This window comes from Brachionichthys hirsutus, chromosome 8, assembly GCF_040956055.1.
Source record: "Brachionichthys hirsutus isolate HB-005 chromosome 8, CSIRO-AGI_Bhir_v1, whole genome shotgun sequence".
Lineage (NCBI taxonomy): Eukaryota > Metazoa > Chordata > Actinopteri > Lophiiformes > Brachionichthyidae > Brachionichthys > Brachionichthys hirsutus.
This window is the reverse complement of record NC_090904.1, coordinates 833,978-852,613: the sequence shown is the minus strand read 5'-3', so window position 1 is coordinate 852,613 and position 18,636 is coordinate 833,978. Positions and strand designations below refer to the sequence as shown.

Below are 18,636 nucleotides of genomic sequence, written 5' to 3'. Positions count from 1 at the left end.
GGTGTGAGATACTGGAGATGCGTATCCTTTAGCACTTCCAAAGGCTCACATGGTCTTACACAAACCCGACAGGAAGTGCTTGTCAGACGCAGACGCATTGCTCTGATTCGCTACCGTACTGTAAAGTATATGGACCAGTGACGCATGAAATCCAGCTTTGGGTGTTTGTCAAAAGTTGCTTAGAAAGAAAGTCGGTAACTATTAATGTGTTCCCATGAGCTTTCGACTTCTACACTGTTCTATTTTTAGAATTGATCAACCTTCATTCCCAATGAGTGTTTGTCCTTGACCTAGTTTTGAGTAAACAACATCTCTGGCCTCATTTTTTACCCCTCTTGAACTGGAGGCAAACAACTTCTTGTCATTGCTTGCCATTGGCTGCTAGTAGAAGTGACAGCTGTTTCCAGGCTGTTCCTGCCCCCCTCCTCCCACCCCCCGATGGAAGGGGACTTCTTGCATGGTGTCATTGAGGGAGACGCGAGCCCGGGATTAGTTCATTAAGACGGGCATCTTTGATCCACGATTGCCTTCCTATTTCCACGGCAACCCGATCGTGTCCCGGCCTCTCAAGACACACACAAGTGCACAGAACCACACAAGGGCACACGCACACACGTTAAGGGACCTTAAAGCCCCGAAGAACAGGGCCCAACAGAGATGTGAAGTGTAGATGTGCAGCAACAGCTAAACGTCGTGTCAGGTTTCTGGGGGCTCGTGCTAAATTTAACCCTGTGATCCTGCAGCAGGCATTGGGGTTTAAATGCCAGCCTACAGTTGCTCCACACCAGTTGTTCTCCACACGTCTTCCACTCATCACAAACCCAGACAAGACAGCCACACACCTACACTCCAGCTCACGCTCCAGGCACAGGACCCACGACTACGTACAGTAGACCCAGTCCAGGGAAGCTGGGATCTTTGTCCTCCATTAAGACCACAGAGCCGCCCAACATGGAACTTTTCGAGACCAACCCATACTTCTTCCCTGACCAGCGCTTCTACGAGGGAGGAGACAGCTACTTCTCTTCTCGGCTGCCCGGGGCATATGACCAAGCCACCTACCAGGACAGGAGCTCCATGATGGGCTTGTGCGGGAACCTGTCTGGAGGTGTTGGAGTCGGCGTTACAGGAACAGAGGACAAAGCTTCCACCTCCAGCCTGTCGCCTCTCTCTGAGCCCCACTGCCCGGGCCAGTGCCTACCCTGGGCCTGCAAGCTGTGCAAAAGGAAGACGGTTACCATGGACCGTCGGAGAGCGGCCACGATGAGGGAGAAGAGGCGCCTGAAGAAGGTTAACGAGGCCTTCGATGCTCTGAAGAGGAGCACTTTAATGAACCCAAACCAGAGGCTGCCCAAGGTGGAGATCTTGCGGAGCGCCATCCAGTACATCGAAAGGCTGCAGGCGCTGGTGTCTTCCCTGAACCAGCAAGACACCGAGAACGGACAGCAGGGACTGAACTACCGACCCAGCGGCACCCAGCCCAGAGTGAGTAGGACAAAAGGGAGATGGGTAGCAATAGGTCACAGCAATGTCTTCATTGGAAACGTAAAGCAGGGGAGACGGTAGAGGAAGGTTTGAGGTGTCAATGATTGTAATTCACTAAAGCCGTTTTCAGGACAACGATCCCGTTCTCTCTAAATGCTTTTAGTGTCCTCAGTGTGAGGACGATTGCTGCTGATCGTAACAAAGTCCACCACATGAAAAGTCTTACAGTGTTTCATGAGACACATTGGTTGTGATGTTGGTGTATGGCATCGCACTACCGTAGTGCATGTTGTGTGTCTGTGTGTGGCGGGGTGTGCCATGTCATAAAGAATGACTGACAGCCCCTTCTGCGTCTCACAGGTGTCGTCATCGAGTGAGCCCAGCTCGGGCAGCACCTGCTGCAGTAGCCCCGAGTGGAGCAGCACCCCCGATCAGTGCACGCAGAGCTACAGCAACGATGGTGAGCACATCCAACACACGTTCTCATCCGACGGCACCAACGGAACGTCGCACCTTCACCCAGATCCTGACTTTGTGACCGGGTCTCTTCGCAGATCTCCTGAGTGTCGCTGACTCTCCGGAGCAGGGGAACATGCGTGCCTTGACCTCAATCGTGGACAGCATCTCTGCAGCAGGCGGCGCCGTGGCCTTTCCTATGGACATTCCCAAATAGGTCCACGCAGCCGACCCGTAGGTGCTCAGAGAGGCGACTGATGGCAAAGCAGGATCACAAGTCACACTAAATTCCAATGTAATTTATTTTTCAGCTCTACGTTTTTGAGTGTCTTATGCTAAAATATATGAATTTAATTGAAAAGCATCTCTCCTGATCCATGGGCCTGCAAAACGGCATTGCTCCTGTGACCATTGAGGCCTTACTCCCTGTATTCCCTGCCTTATCCTGCGGTGCAGATCCGTCTGTCAAAGCCAAAGGAGCTCGGTGTCACGAGCGACTCAAGGCCTTTGCTGCATGAACCCAACACTTAGTTCCGAGAGGCTCAGTCTGACAGAACCACAGATGAACGATAAACTGCTTTCCTCCTTACTTAAGTTTTTCTTCTTTAGAAACCTTTCCCTGACCTTCTTTCATTCTTTTTGTGTGTGTTTTTAATGCTTAAAAAACATGAGTTTATTTGTGGGGCCAATATGTACCAAGGCAGTTTTGACCAAGATCTGCTTTAATTAAACTGGTTACGAATGCTGGTGATGTAAATACGTTCCCTTTTTTCTACAGAGTGGGTTTTGCCATTTTATTTTTTATTTTTTGCTAACTTATTTTTGACTTTTATAACTAAGATTGTTGTGTATTTGTAGATGTTCCAAAAACGTGATATTTTCTGTCCAGTTCTTGCAATAAAGATCATTTTCAATATTTTGGTTGTCTTTGTTTCCAACCGCCAATAAGATAAGAAACACAACATCCAAATCTTTAAAAAACAACTTTACTTATGCCGATATAGTGTCATAAATACAGTTCACTTTTTAAATAGCCAAATAAAATCTTGATTTGTCAGCATTGTTTCACACCTGGAAGAAACACACAGTACTCATAGCTGCCACATAGCACATTACACCTTTTAGACACCTTGGAAAAACCGTAAAATAAAAATATTGTACAATTATCCAGCACTTCACAAGTTTGTTTGCTCTGTTCTCATCAGAAGCGGAGTCGGGCAGCCAGATGACTTACTGGCACATCTCCATGGCAACTACATGGGAGGTGACAGAGGAGGATCAGACATGTCTGTCACAGTTTTACGAGGATATCATTGGCTGATGTTGAGCAGCAGTTTATGGTTTGACTCGAGAGAAAGCAAGAAATCAAAAGAGGAGAGCTACAGTGTTCACACTACGCATCCACGGAGGAACATCAAGGTCACACGGCTGGACTCGGCCAATCACGTACGACCTCTGAACAAGAGCTCCAAAACCCATTTGTTCACTCTCTCTCACACGCACAAACACTCACACTCATTCAATCTTCATATTAAAGGTTTCTCAGTATTCTAGGCTACATAGTGTCTTACTGAAGGCAAGGAGAGGAGAGGTAACAGCTACATGGTGTCAAAGAGGAGGAGGAGGGGAGGGGAGGGGGGGGGGAGAACGAGAGAAGGGGCAAAGAGAAGATTCTGAGATTGGACCCATGAACCTGTGAAGGGTGCATGCAGAAACACACACCCTCCTTAGTGAGTCCCTCTCACTAATGATTCACACAATTACAGCATAAAGTAAGACACAAAGGCCCGACATGGACAGAGAGAGAGAGAGAACAGTCACTATTATTAATGCAGGGCATTGGGTTTCATACAGCAATTATATGATTTTCCATATATATATTTCCAATATATATATATATTATATATAATATTTCTATAAAAAACATATGTTATCCATGTTATGTACAGAGACAATGAGTAATACCTTGCATAACCGGTAGAGGGGCAATGTGCAGCGTGATCTGCCACTTACACAAGTATTCATCACTCTCGAATCCAAGTCAGTGACTCGTCACCAGGCCTTCAAATCAACACACACTAACTTTAGAGCTGTTTAGGACGTGATGACACAGGAACATTGGTCTGGACCTGGCCACGCGGAGAGATTAAAACCAGGACAAGAACCCACAGCTGAGACCAGGAAGGAGCACAACACCACAACAGCAAGGTTACTGGGAGCACTGGGGTAAACTGGGAGAGACAGGGATGAGTCTCCTTTACAGCAGCAAGCACAGCCAATGAGTTCAGAGGTCAGGATCGAGCTCTGTATTGCACGTGTCCGAGAGGAGAGTTAAGAGGTGAAGGGTGGAGGGTGAGGCTGGGCGACAAAGGCGTGAAGACCCCCCGCACCTCGGTGGCACCCAGCACCTCCTCTCCAGATTTGGCATATCACTCTCAAAAGGCCGCAAGCATGTGTCCATATAGGTCATGAGAATCACTGGAAGAGAGGAAAACAGTGTCTGTGTCTGCTTCCGGGTTTGACTTTGACAAAAACAAGACAAGCAGAAGTTTAAATGACACAAAATAAATACAATCACCTTCAAATGAAAGTGTCTTCATAGCAAAAAGCTAAAAGAGTGGGATGAATGAATCCAAAACGTGGGCTGAACTCACAAATACCTTTGGATTCACCAGGTTTAGACTGTGTGGTCTTTTCTTTTACCTGTTACCTGCTTTAGTGCTCCTGTTAAGAGAGAAGTTAGCATGAATAGGTCCGCACTGCCGAGGGGTCGAGTCTCTGAGGCGCCGGGGGTGGAGCTTCACATCACATGGCACAAGCAAAACGGAAAGGACACAGCATGGTTAGTCAATCAGAAGGAGCAGAAAGCACCTGAACTGCGTTGGGTCGTTTTCCACAGGAAGGCGGACGCTGTGTGAAACAGCCATGGTGTAATCTTCAACGTGACTTACGTCTTGTGATCCTCTCATCTGCTGCCTCAGACAGGAACGTCTGAAGCCCACAATCTAGCGGCTGCTATAAAACAACGTTACCGCCACTAAAGTAGTTTTGCCGCTTGGGCGTGGAAGCTAACGATCCGTGACGAGGAGGAAACTCCATTTGTGCCGGCCGTTGACCAATTTTATTTGTACTGTAATACAAGCTACTGTGTGACTGTACCTGTACTCTAACATTCTATTTAATAAATATATTCATCATCATCATCAATCAGTGGTCTCGAATGTTTCATTGGCCTTGTTTGGAACCACACTGAAGGTGGAGTAATAAGTCCTACCAGGTACGTTTCCCTTCATGGGATACCAACAAGGTGAGTAGAGTCGATGCTATTCAGTGGAAATGTGGCTAAAGATACGCAGGAAAATACAAACGTTAAGGTACAAGGGTGTGTTCGTTTTGTAACACACCGTCAGGCTGGAGCTGTTTCCTGGGCATCAAATTTACACAAGGAGTCATGGACATAGACGGCATGCGGAATCCTGCAGGTAACGTTTCCATGGAGCCCGCCATCATGCCCAGCCCCACCCCTCCTTCACGTGCCCGAAACCTCTTCCGCCATGACGGAGACCGTCTAAAAGGCTTGTCGTCCTCACCCTAGCGGGATAAGGACGAAACACAAGTCAGTCGTTTTCCACCAATCATGTATCTGGTCAGCGCAGCAGCTTGAGAGTTACCTCCTCGAGACGCCGGTTGGTCCCCAAGGCTAACAGATTGTTGAATTCCCTCTCCAGAACCTGCCGTGCCTGAAAACACACAGCGCACAATCTCTGTCAGCAGGACAGAGATTGAACCGACCACGGGCGGAAACAAACAGGAGCTGAAGGCAAAACGTCAGAGAAACACCTCCAGGATGAAGAACATTTCTAAGCCTGACCTGATAGCTCGGAGTAGAACTGATGCTTTTGTTCAGCTATGAATGTGAAAGTGAGGACATTATGTCGACCAGATCTTGGTTCCGGCTTGAGGCCGCATGTCTACCCCTCACTCTCTCCCTTTTCCCGTTGCTATTTCTTCTCCATAACCACCTGTGTGCTCTGCATAGGGATCTGCAGGATGAGCGCTAGACTGCTGTAGTCGAAGGTCTCATCCAGAGCGATGAGTGCTCCATGAACGCCGCTCTCATGCAGGCTGCTGCTGTACTCCCTCAGGCCGATGGACAGGACCCAGTGGATCACCTGCTCGTTGGTCCACACCAGCACATCTGAAGAGAGAGACAGCGGCTGAGACGCTAGCGCAGCGTTTCATCAAGCGTCAGCATCCATCAAACACGAACACGTTGATTGTGAGTAAAAACCTAGAAAGACAAATAATGAGACGGAGATAGGGAGATCATGTTCACATCGTGTCGACTCACTGGCACACGCCTTTTGTTCACTCAAAGCACAGCTGTCAGCTCGCTTTCCAAGTTGGAACAGGCGGTGTGTGTGTGCGTGTGTGTGTGTGTGTGTGTGTAATCAGTGTGCCATGTGATTGTGATTTGACATGACAGCTGAGTCAAGTTCATGGGCAGAACTCAAGGTCAAAAGGGCGAGAGAGTCGGATGGATCTAAATATGTGCATGTGTGTGATAGTGTGCATGTGTGTGATAGCGTGCATGTGTGTGATAGCGTGCATGTGTGTGTACTCTTGGTATGTGGATCATAAGATTGCAGGCCTGCTTTGGTTGCCTTTTTGACAGTCCATCGTGCAGCTGTCTGAAGACTCAAGACAACAGGACAATATGGGATGAGGCCACTAGGTGGCGCTCTGACCTGCTGATATACTGGACAGATGCATGATTGTAAAGCACTGTGTGTAAAGTGTACCTTTCATGTCATGTTGACTGTCCTCTCTCCGGCGCTCCAGGTCTTTCCTGTCATAATTTAGTCTCTTCAAGCACATAATCCCGTACTGCAGACTAGCTCTGTACATGCACGCGCACACACACACACACACACACGCAGAAAAGCGTAGGCACATCTGCCTCGTTAGCCTTCTCATCCCAAATGCTAATGTAGCCAGTTCACAGAAGATTGATTAAACAGTAGCTAAGCTAAGCTAACTACAGACCTATGGAAGCTGTCCACCATCTTCAGATGGCTCCTCAGGTCCTTCTTGGTCAGGTGGTCCAACATGCGAGCATCCACCAGACACTCCATGAAGTAGGAGCGGTACTGAGGCAGGCCGAGGCTGGGAAGCCACTCGTTTCCGATCCACTCATGATTCATGTCACCATATGCCAGAGTCTGCATGGTGAGGATGACACGATGCTACCAAAGCAGGCGGGGGAAAAGCTCTGCTCTCCGTTTCAGGACTACAATATGCTCCCGACATGATGCTACCAAAGCAGGCGGGGGAAAAGCTCTGCTCTCCGTTTCAGGACTACAATATGCTCCTGACATGATGCTACCAAAGCAGGGGGGAAAAGTCTCTGCTCTCCGTTTCAGGACTACAATATGCTCCTGACACGATGCTACCAAAGCAGGCGGGGGAAAAGACTCTCCGTTTCAGGACTACAATATGCTCCTGACACGATGCTACCAAAGCAGGCGGGGGAAAAGCTCTGCTCTCCGTTTCAGGACTACAATATGCTCCTGACACGATGCTACCAAAGCAGGCGGTGGAAAAGTCTCTGCTCTCCGTTTCAGGACTACAATATGCTCCTGACATGATGCATCAGCAGATGCACAGATGGTACTAATAATATTAAAATGGGCACGGAGCAGTGAGTACAGGCTGACTGGCATTATCATTAACAGTTTTCAGTGCACTTCTGAGTTCTATGATGAAAAAGAGAATAGAGTTTGGTCATTTGTATGTTTAAAATAACTTGCTAGAAAAAAAGATGCTTGCTATTCTTGTTTTTGGCAATTTGACAGTTTCACCCATTGTGATATTGACTGTTTTTTCTTCTGTCTTTACATTTGCATCAGTATCGTATTACATGGCTGGCCTTATTGTATTATATAGAGTCTAGAAATAAGGGTTTTTATCTTTTAAAATATTGTATGCTTTACCCAGTAAAAGCCTAATCAGGGACGAGGACTACAAATTAGCCATGTCTAGAAGTCCAGTGTTTCAGTTTCACAACATTTAGAATCTAACGTTTACTCATGAAGACCCTGAAAAGTACTGTTAAAACAAGCGAAATAAATCACTGAGATGTGGGATCATGAAAATGCAGCTTTCCTGATTGATATGCAGGTAATGTCATCTACAGAGTCACACTCCTGTGTGAGCGTTGCGTCAGTGACTGTGCATACATACGCTATTACATCAGCAACCTCACCTGTGCCCAGCTGCTCTCCTCATTATCCTGAGTGGCAGAGAGAGAGAGGCCAAAAGACACACATAAAATACACACAGCTCGTACTCTGTAATTAATCAATGATCAATCACGCTAGTTAACTGTAATCACCAGCTAATAATATTCACATTCAACATACGGAACACAAAAGAGCGTTAGTGAGTGTGAAGTAGTGGGACTTTAAAGGGGCCTGGAGACCCCTTTAAATATGACACATGTGTTATGTGGTGGGGGCGTTGTGAGTGTGAGAGAGTGTTTGGGGGTGGGGGGGGGGGGGGGGGGGCACCCAGATGGTACTGACCGCTTTGGTGGACGAAGCCAGGTTCTCCATCTCTTCATGAGTCACCCACACATTTCCGGATGACTGCTCAGAGGGCAAAAACACACATTCAAACAAAAAAAACAAACACACACACACACACACACACACACACACACACACACACACACACACACACAGTGCACCCCACACAGAAACACATAGACACACACTGAGTGATGCTGATGGAGGGTGTGTCTCTCAAGCAGGTAGAGTGTCGCTCTATCTGTCTCCGTTTGTGTGTCCTTTACAAACGCAGCCTCATGCAGGAAAATAACACACCTTAGCATGAAGGCATATCTCCTGTGATCGGAACAGATGACCAACACAAATAAATCAATGAGCAGACATGACCAAAGAGTGCAGGGTAACGTGCACATCCCGAATCCCTGATCTAACCTTCGCCTCGGCTAATGTGTTGCTCTTGTGGGCAGAGAGCCGCGGACGAGTGATTGTGGGGCAGTTAGAGGTGCTTTTGCTCTAGTTTGTCACCGTTCTGGAGGTAAGTGGTGCAGATGGGCTGGTGAGGGAGACCATCTCCTGGATGGCCAAGCGGAGCTTGAGCCGGTGCAGAGGGTTGCTGATGCCGATCTCCCGCTGGATCTCCGTGTCCGACAGAGCTGACATGATGGCTCCGCTTTTCACGTTTGCACGGCAGGCTGCCACATACCACGCCGGCATCCCCACCCACAGCTGGTGAGAGGCGTAAAGATATTCACTGTCACACCACGAACCGTCAGATGGGAGGTAATGGCCTGTCCTGCACTATTTTGTATTAGATACAGAACAGCAGCAGGTAGAGGGAGACTGGCAGACCTAAGAAGAGATTAACCGGCTACCTCGAGCCAGGAGACAACAGTCGGGCCGTCCCACTGGGCAAACGGCACGCCTCTCCTCCTGGCTTCTTCCAGGAGTTCATGTCTACGGAGAGAATTGGGTTTGGACGGGGAAAAGTCGGACGAAGAAAGATTAATCACAGAAAAATCCTTGTGAAAAAAGTCAGGACTCAACAAAACACAAGTCTGTACTTTTTCTTCATCCTTCGGTCCCTCTCAGCCTGTGTGCCCAGTTTCCCCAGAGTCATTGTGTCGCCAACGGATATATCAAGGTCTGAAACGCAGCAAAACGGTGTTTCTGTACGTCACTCGTGATCTCCCACACACTGCATCGGCGTGGGTGCGTGTGTGGTTTGGACCTGACAAGGCTGGCGGGGGCTGCCCGTCCCTGCACCCTGTCGGCTCCAGTCGGCCCCCTTTCTCCTTCTTGCCAAACAAGCGGCCGATGGATGACTTGATGCCTTTCTTCTGCTTGCTGCACACACGTAATCACAGCAGATCTACAGCGTGAATGGAAGAATTCTGCGATGCCGGTTTAACGCGATGGTGACACCGGGACACACCGGGACACAGCGGGACACCGGTGTCATCGTCGCAGCAAGCCAATCAGACACCGGGTAGGTAATAATGAGGTGTGTGTGGGTTTACCCTCCTCGTCCATCCTCCAGACTCCCTGTGAACTGGGCAAAATTGGATTCTAGTCGTAGACTGCGGGGGGACGAGGGGGGGGACGTCTCACACGTGATAGTAGCTTTGTCCACCTCCACTGGAGACTAAATGGGTCAGAAAAGCAGGACAGCCCGGTCACGGAAACACACTGAGACCAAACCTCTCTGCACTTCCTGGAGGTTGCAAACGTACCGCCACTTTCCTGCGATGTTTCCTCAAGTCGCTCGGCTATAAAACAAAATGAGATTTAAGCGCACGGCGTTGTGATGCACAGCAGACAACGTGCGTGTGCACTCTAACCAGAGTCATGATTCCAAGATGGTGGCTGGCGTTGCGTGAGTGGTGCTTAGGTGTGGAGTGCCCACTGGTGGGTGGTGAGGAAGATGATGCCAGGGACTGGGCGGTGGCAGAGGTGGGCAGGGCCCGAGGTCGAAGGGTCACGTTGAGGCCGTCCATGCTGCCGCTGTTCACGCGAGACTCAAGGTCATCCGAGCGGAGGTCTGCCGACTCCCTCTCCACCTGGATCATCCTGTACATGCACACGTCTACAGTTAGGTTTTTAATATTCATATCCTGTCCATTAATTAATGATGCACACATTACTTTTGTTACGATTAACAAAATATAGTTCCTAATTTGTCACAAGGGCACACTGTTAACTCTGAAGTGCAGTAAATATCTTCTTCTTAAAGCTGGAAGCAGAACCAAAACCTGATGAGGCTTATCTGCATGTTATCAGATCTGGTGCATCCTGTCTGGCCACAAGCCGTCATGATGAAGGAGCAGCGCAATTATTTACTGCAGCATCTTCAAAATATCCCCTTTCTTGTAATCATCTTATTGGATTATCGTTTATTTGTTTCTCCGTTTATCTTTTATCTCCGTTTAGCTTCTGCACTGACCCAAATTTCCCTTTTGGGGAATATGAAGCTGCCATGTGTTGTAATCTAATGTGCCTGTGATTTGGCACCTTATCTCTTCATTGATGGCGTCAAGCTGCTCCTGTAGCATTAGAGCGAGAGTCTGAGCATCCGATTGGCCGCTGGGGGAAAGGAGGGCCGAGCTAACATCGTCATCCAGGTCCGACTCTGCCTCGATGTCGCTGCCGAGGAGGTGGCTGACGCTCCCACGTAGAGACTGGTAGTCCTGTTCAAATACCGCACACACCTGGACACAGCACACACCAGCTTTAACCCGGCGCCCGTCCTAAAGCGACACGCGTCCATCAAGCCGTTTGTGATCATACGTTTGTGTACCTAAAGAAACGTGATTCTGATCAACATGTAAAAATGCTACGTGACATTGTGGATGCGTGTGACCAGCCATGAAGAGAAATGGATGAAGATAGAACTTACATCAGACAGCATGTCCATGGCAGCAGGTGAACAAGAGACAGAGAGGTTAGTAGAGAATGGCACGTTAGTCATGAGCTGGTGGCGAGCTGGTGGCGAGCTGGGCGTGGTGAGACACGTCCTGCTTGGTGCAGGTGTGGCGCCGTGGACTTGAGTCGACCCCAGAAAGACGTGATCAACACCTTGTTTGGGTCGTCCCGTAGTGCCGACAGTCTGCCCTTCTGAGCCCGCCTGATCACAGCGGTGCTGTAGTGGCCATCCTGGGCCTCCACCATAGAGAAACGAAGATCACTGCTGCTGCCCAGGTGAGACCTGACATGATACACACAACATTTCACCGTCAATAATGAACGGCGTGCTTTGTTAGCGTGTGCACGCCAGAGAGGATGTGGGCGTGTACCGCGGGTGAGTTCCGTCTCCAAACGCTCCACTGCGGCGCTTTAAATGGTCCATCTCATTTCTCAACTTCTCAATCTCCCCAATCAGCCGTTCCTAAGGGAGAGAGGGGCATTCTGGGTGAAGCAATCACATCTGAGTGGCGGCACAAATCGACTCCTCTATTACACGTAATGGTAGAATGCACCGAGACGAGCAATCAGAGAAGTGGTCGCGATGCAAGAGAAGGTCTCCAGGATTAGTGCGAGAATCTGAATAATTAGCAATCGCAAACATTAAATACATGAAACTGAACAAGAAATCAACTAAAGCACAGTATAAGTACTGCATAAATGTACTAATGCACAGTATTTGAGCTACTGTGGGGCATCGAAGCTGCAGGTAGAGACAGCTGTGCTGACCCTGGTGTGATGGAATTCTTCGAGTTGTTTTTGGCAATTCTCCAGGTCTTGAATAAGAGAGTTCTAAAGGAGAAGATGATGAAATGGTGTCAAGACAAATCTGACAGGCCTTGTTGTGCATTCATTCGTTCAACAACAGCGATAGGAGCTGCTGCCTTGCCTTGTCCTCCAGGGCAGCCATTCGCTCCTTCAGATGGAGCTGCAGTCTCTCATTGGACTCAGTCAGAAGACGATCCACCGTGTCTGACAGACGCTTGTTGTGCTCCTCGTTCATCTTCTCCCTCTGACGGGCCTGATGAGCAGCGAGAGAACCCGAAGGGGAGGGGAATGTTATCAGCACACTTTCTCTTTGACAAAGATGAAAGGACGGAGATCACCAGCTGCCTTTCTGGCCAACACTGGATCCCACAGCCACAGAAAGATTAAATTACAGTCATTTATTTGATGGTGAAAAGGGGTTAAACACACTCTCTGAAATGGGGAGCGAGTGTTTAATGTACACACTCCAGTTACTTCATTCATTAAATCTGCATCTGCAGAGTTCTTGTTTAACTCAATATAGCAATAAGGTCACAGAGTGATTAGAAACGAGTCGAGCATGAATTATTCCACCCAAAGATAGCAGCCAATCAGTCTGCTGGAGGCGGAAGGGGGATGTGTTGCAGCATCATGTGTGGATTTGGTTCAAATTCACGCAACGATGCACACGTGTGTGTCTGTACTGTGTGTAAGAGGGAACATAGACACAAGAATGAAGGCGCCCAACCAATGTGAAGCTTCAACGCACACGCACACACACACACACACACCCTTCCAAGCTCTTGGTTCTTCTCTTCCAGTTGTGACTCCAGCTGTCTGAGCCGCTCCTCCACGTTGCCATGGCGTTCCTCAGCCTGCAGAGGAAGAAGCAAATAAAGCCGACATCCTCAATCTGCGAGGTCTCACAATGGGATTGTATTTTATGGAATTCATGACAATATATTTGTATATCCGTGTGTGTGTTACCTTGGAAAGCGCTGCCACTCTCTGTGCCAGCTCCGCTTCCACCTCTGGAAGTGTCTCCGCCTTCCTCATGGTCTGAGCGAGCCTCTGTTCTGCCATCTCCAGCATCTCCTGCAGCTGGCGCACCTTCTCTTCGCTCTGATATATGCACGTGCACAGACACACAAAGACAACAGAGGGACATCAGCGTGACCGGTCCAGATGACCCTGGGTCCCTGCTGGCCATTACCTGCCGGTGCAGCGAGTCCTTAGTGGCCAGTTCGTTCTCCAGCTTGTCGTTCAGGTCGTGGATGTGCGTGGTCTCCCGCTGAGCCGCCAGGTAGCGTTTCTCTAAGGTCGTGATCCTCTCCTCCATATCCTCTCTCTGTGAGAGCAGAGACAAACAGCAAACGCCGGTAGCCGTGAGCATGGCGAGGCCGCCATTTAATCACGCTAATGCATATAGATTCATGACCGAAATCTCACGATGCTTCGTATTTTTGTAATTAGCTTGCAAGAAATGTAAAATAAATGTTGTACTTCCTTACTTACATGTACAATATATCAGTTTTTAATGACTTCTTTTTTTTTTGGCACATTTGCACAGTGACCTTGGAAACAATGGTGCATTTAAAGAAAAATACAATTGTGTATTAATACTTATCTGTGTTTTTTCTTCACAAAAGTGGGAAATGTCCCTTTTATTTTTAGATTAGCGGTACTTAATAAATGTTTCCGCCCTCAGCGCTCATCGCTCCGTGCCAGAACAGAACCCTCACCTCTCGCTGCTCCCTCTGCTGTTTGATTGACAGCTCCTCGCTGCGGCTCAGCTCTCTGTGGACGTTGGCGAGCTCGGCCTCCATGTCGGCCAGACGGCCGTTGAGCGTGGTGGCGTGCTCGCGGCTCTGGCCCAGCTCTTTGTTGGCCCGATCCAGCAGCTCCTGAAGTTCAGACACTCGACTGCTGTTGTCATGGGCATCTATGGAGCCGTTGGGCAGCCTCTGTGAGGGGGGGGGGGCAAACAGAGGTTATACCTGTATGTATTTGCACACATGAATTTGAAGGATGAGGTACACAGATGGGTATGATGTGGCTGAGCCTGGAGCGTTCTTGGAGGACTGATCAAGTTGGATGGCCTAGATAAGCAAGTATTGACTGTTATGCATAAGAGGCGGGGTTGTGGGCGGTTCTTAGACTGTCATGTTGTTGTTTTTGATGTTGTTTCTTTTCTCAGCTTTAATTAAACAAACCCTCAGGGACACATAATCAGACAGGAGCCCCCCCACTTTGCCTTACAGGAGCAGAACCGTCTGAGAAACACTGGAAGACCAACTGGTCTGAAGCCATGAAAGAAAACACAGCTGGTGAGTTTTATTTTAGTATATTTACACCCCTGGACTTTATATAAATGTAAATAGTAATCAGTGCAAGGCTGGGTTTGGAGTCCTGCTGCGGTACAGATCCTTTCAGAGTGCACCGATTGTGTTCGTGTTCCTCTCCAGGCTCCTCCGTCATCCTACTTTGATCAAGCGCTCGATCTACACAGTCCGATTGAATGCCCATTGATTGATGTTGTATAATTCCTTCAAATAAAATATAAAATATATAATTCATTCATTAAAATAATTCATAAAATAAATTAATAAAAACCAACAACCCAGAACCGTCAACCCAGAACCACCAACCCAGAACTATCAACCCAGAACCATCAACCCAGAACCACCAACCCAGAACCAACATCCCAGAACCAACAACCCAGAACCGTCAACCCAGAACCAACAACCCAGAACCACCAACCCAGAACCGTCAACCCAGAACCAACAACCCAGAACCGTCAACCCAGAACCACCAACCCAGAACCACCAACCCAGAACCGTCAACCCAGAACCGTCAACCCAGAACCAACAACCCAGAACCACCAACCCAGAACCAACAACCCAGAACCATCAACCCAGAACCATCAACCCAGAATCATCAACCCAGAACCACCAACCCAGAACCATCAACCCAGAACCACCAACCCAGAACCATCAACCCAGAACCAACAACACAGAACCACCAACCCAGAACCACCAACCCAGAACCCTCTCTCTACTCAGAACCCTCTGGACCCGGACCCCAGCGCCCATGAAGCTATGAACTTGCTTCTCTGTCTGCCTGGATGTGTGACTGCGACATCTTGGTTGACTCCTTTGAGTGAGGATGACTACTACCCTTCCTCAGAACCACATAGAAAACATTAAATAGCAAAGGGCACACTCGGAATGAAACTGGTTTGCATGGCTTATTAGTATAATCTGGTCATCATGGTAAGATTAAGCCCCCCCCCCCGACTGTGTTAAATTCAATAATCAACCGAGATATTGAGGAATAAATTCTGAAGCTCCATACTGGAATGTTACTGGAAATTTCAAACTGATCCAGAATGCAGGGTCTCTTCTGGATCACCACCGAAATGTGATCATCTGTTCCTGGTAACATACCCAACATTTCCTGAACATGTCATCAAGATCCGTCCAGAACATTTTGAGTTATCTTGCTAACGGACGGACGGACAAACGCCGGAGGCAATAATCCTAATCCAGTGGTATTTAAAAAACTAGCAGGCAGTCTTATTCAAAGTCAAAATGAACAACTAATTCCGCTAAAAACAAGGCTATAATCATGATTCTATGTAATTCTATATATTGTGGTGTGTTGGTGAATGGATGGGCGGCTTTGGAAATAATAAGAAAGGCAGCAATTGACAGCCAGACAGACACACAACAGGCATTTAGACATCAACGAAAGCACAGAACAGACAAACTGTCACAGCCAGGAAGACCTTCCATGCTGGTTTGGATCCATCTGAGCGCTCCACCGAGTCGCCATCCTTCCTTTGTCTCACCATGTTCAACTGAAATGTAGATTCAAAAGAAGAAAACATTCAAACGGAAGAAAGACAAAACCCAACGCCTGGCTCTCAGTATGCTCTACCACATTCCCCGTCGTAACAAATGCTCCGAATAGAAGAGGGAGGGTCTGCTCATCTTATAAAATATATATTTTTATAGTGTGAGCTTCTCCTGCCGGAGCAACGGGCTCACCTCCTGTGTGCTCGTCGCCAGCTGTCCTTCCAAGGTGGCCACCCTCTCTAGAGCCACCCGGAGCCTCTCGCGCACCTGAAACACACCGATCACACTCATCTAGACAATTACACCCAGAAATACTTTCATTTGGTGTCATAATTTGCATTCGTAGTTAACTTTGCTAGTAAAGCTAGAAACTCTCACATGGTGACACCGGGAGATACTTGCCTCAACTAAACTAAGAAGCCTTTTATTATACTTAAGTCCCAATGTTATATAAATAAATAGGATTTTACTGTGAGTTTCTGTCACCTGCTTCCATCTTTATGCCAAAATGAAAACATTCTGAAACAACCTTAAACCACATTAAAAGCCTTTCAGCCTTTTATTCTGAAACTCTGAAGTCCTTTTTGATGAACATGAACCGACCAGAATGGAAGAGGAAGGAGAGAAATCCAGTTAAAAAGACCTTCTTGGAACAATAAAGCGATGTGTGTGACAGGACTGATGGAAATACGTTTGTCTATTCTGTATTTGTGCGTGCGTGTGCGTGTGCGTGTGCGTGCGTGTGTGTGTGTGTGTGTGTCTCCACCTTTTCATCCAGAGCCTTGTGATGTTCAAACAGTGACTTCAGGGCTTTGAGGACCTCCACCTCACTGGAGACTCCAGATGGTGGGGGTGCCTGCCTCTTCACCACAGTCATCCTCAGACTGCGTTCGTGACGAGACACCAGACACTCCAGGTGTTCCAACAGCAGCTGGAACACACACAAACACACACAAACGCACACAAACACACACAAACACACACGGAAATGGACGGAGGAAGAGAAAATAATACTAGTTTCAAGCTTAAAACCACAGTTTGTTTCATTAGCAACTACACTCGCATCCACATCATCGTCATCACACACACACACACACGCACACACACACACACACACACACACACACACACGTGCACGCACCCTGGTGTTGTTCCTTTCAGCTTTCAGCTCAGATATTTCCTCCTCCTTCTCCAGCAGCTGCTCCCGGCATATGTTGAGCTCTTTCGTGAGGGTGGCAAACTCCTATAAAACACACACACACACACACACACACACACACACACACAAGTAAATACAGGTGTTATCGTGTATCACACGATGATTTCAGGTAGCAAATAAACATGGGCGTGGTTGATTAACACTTGCAGCTATGGTGGCATAAGCACACTCAGTGCGGCGCGGCCGGAGGGCAGTGCCCGTCATGCGAGGCCCGCTTCAGCAGCCGGTGAAGTCATGCTTAACGTTAAAGGATAACGTTAAAGGTTCAGGCAAGAAAACGTGTTTTCCTGAGGGATGCTGCCGGGGAAATGTTTTCTGTCCACCGGCGATAAGAAATGGCCAAAATGATCGGATCTGGAAGAGCATGTCACCTCTGCTATATGATGGCCACTACTGGGGGGGAATGAAATGACAGTACAAATTGCAAAATGAAATAGAGTTGTGTCGAATGACTTAGTATCTGATTGCAAAAATGACTTGAACTAAAAAAACACAATAAAGATTAGGAGTATGACTGTTGCTGAAACGGAGACAGTTCAAGGTGATGTTAGGTTAAAACTCTACATTCCAGAGCCTACTACTACTACTACAACTACTACTACTACTATTACTCCTACTACTACTACATTCCAGATCCCCTGGAAAGCTGGTGTTGCCAGAAATATACTTTCCTACAAAACTAAAATGTCGAATGAAAACATTATGATCTGTCATGTTAAGGTTCACTAATTGTTCCAAAAGGCAAAAGCATAGTCAAACACATCCATAAAACCCAGTTCCAAATCACAAAACATCGACTATTTAATATTAAACTGAAAAGAAAATGGATTATTCAAAATAAATCTTTTGTCAAAAATGCACATTTTACTTGAGAGCATCTGATTGATTGATGTTTATTCAACATATTCCTCAATTCTAACAGATAGCTTCGCACTTCATGGAAATTCAGAACGTCTTTATAACCAGAATTGACCACAATAGTGATTATATATTGTTTCTGGTTGGGTGGAACCCACTCAGTCTGTCAGAATGGCATTAAGATCATCATTAAGCTAAGGCTAGCTGCAGCTACTTAGCTTTCAGAGACACACTCTCATCTGAATCTTCCGCATGCAGTGTGATGCTTCACATTGTTGTTGTTTCACTGCACGCTGTTTAAGACAGCAGCAGCACCTTTTCACAGCTCCGACCACATGCTGGACATTTTATGCTCTACATGAGCTGCAAAGAGATGGCTCCATTGCCTTTAATAGTTTAAGAGAATGATGTGATTGAACTGCTGCGCTTCACTGAATATAAAGTGTAATTGCGCTTCACCGGATACCATCTTTCATTTTGGGGTGAC

At 47.6% G+C, this 18,636-nt stretch overlaps 2 protein-coding genes across 2 annotated transcripts in view; one reads left to right on the top strand and one right to left on the bottom strand.

Moving 5' to 3' along the window:
- The first annotated feature begins 831 nt into the window (after positions 1-831).
- On the top strand, positions 832-2,831 carry myog (myogenin). Its single transcript, XM_068742006.1, has 3 exons — positions 832-1,485; positions 1,846-1,945; positions 2,040-2,831. Exons 1-3 carry the CDS (start codon positions 952-954, stop codon positions 2,156-2,158), a joined length of 753 nt encoding a protein of 250 aa, XP_068598107.1. The 5' UTR covers positions 832-951; the 3' UTR covers positions 2,159-2,831.
- A 1,545-nt stretch (positions 2,832-4,376) lies between these two features.
- The window catches only part of ppfia4 (PTPRF interacting protein alpha 4), a 33,113-nt gene continuing 18,853 nt past the window's right edge, over positions 4,377-18,636 (bottom strand). Inside the window, exons 3-30 of the mRNA XM_068742917.1 lie at positions 17,214-17,315; positions 16,839-17,003; positions 16,265-16,339; positions 16,003-16,074; positions 13,958-14,179; positions 13,429-13,563; positions 13,203-13,337; positions 13,007-13,090; positions 12,358-12,489; positions 12,198-12,260; positions 11,801-11,892; positions 11,583-11,712; positions 11,019-11,215; positions 10,349-10,577; positions 10,241-10,276; positions 10,028-10,152; positions 9,739-9,854; positions 9,572-9,653; positions 9,383-9,464; positions 9,036-9,236; positions 8,526-8,588; positions 8,207-8,233; positions 6,988-7,163; positions 6,744-6,841; positions 5,964-6,139; positions 5,613-5,681; positions 5,342-5,532; positions 4,377-4,419 (exon numbers count right to left, since the gene is read on the bottom strand). Coding sequence (XP_068599018.1) covers positions 4,377-4,419; positions 5,342-5,532; positions 5,613-5,681; positions 5,964-6,139; positions 6,744-6,841; positions 6,988-7,163; positions 8,207-8,233; positions 8,526-8,588; positions 9,036-9,236; positions 9,383-9,464; positions 9,572-9,653; positions 9,739-9,854; positions 10,028-10,152; positions 10,241-10,276; positions 10,349-10,577; positions 11,019-11,215; positions 11,583-11,712; positions 11,801-11,892; positions 12,198-12,260; positions 12,358-12,489; positions 13,007-13,090; positions 13,203-13,337; positions 13,429-13,563; positions 13,958-14,179; positions 16,003-16,074; positions 16,265-16,339; positions 16,839-17,003; positions 17,214-17,315 — 3,318 coding nt within the window. The remainder of the gene's footprint in view (positions 4,420-5,341; positions 5,533-5,612; positions 5,682-5,963; positions 6,140-6,743; positions 6,842-6,987; positions 7,164-8,206; positions 8,234-8,525; positions 8,589-9,035; positions 9,237-9,382; positions 9,465-9,571; positions 9,654-9,738; positions 9,855-10,027; positions 10,153-10,240; positions 10,277-10,348; positions 10,578-11,018; positions 11,216-11,582; positions 11,713-11,800; positions 11,893-12,197; positions 12,261-12,357; positions 12,490-13,006; positions 13,091-13,202; positions 13,338-13,428; positions 13,564-13,957; positions 14,180-16,002; positions 16,075-16,264; positions 16,340-16,838; positions 17,004-17,213; positions 17,316-18,636) is intronic.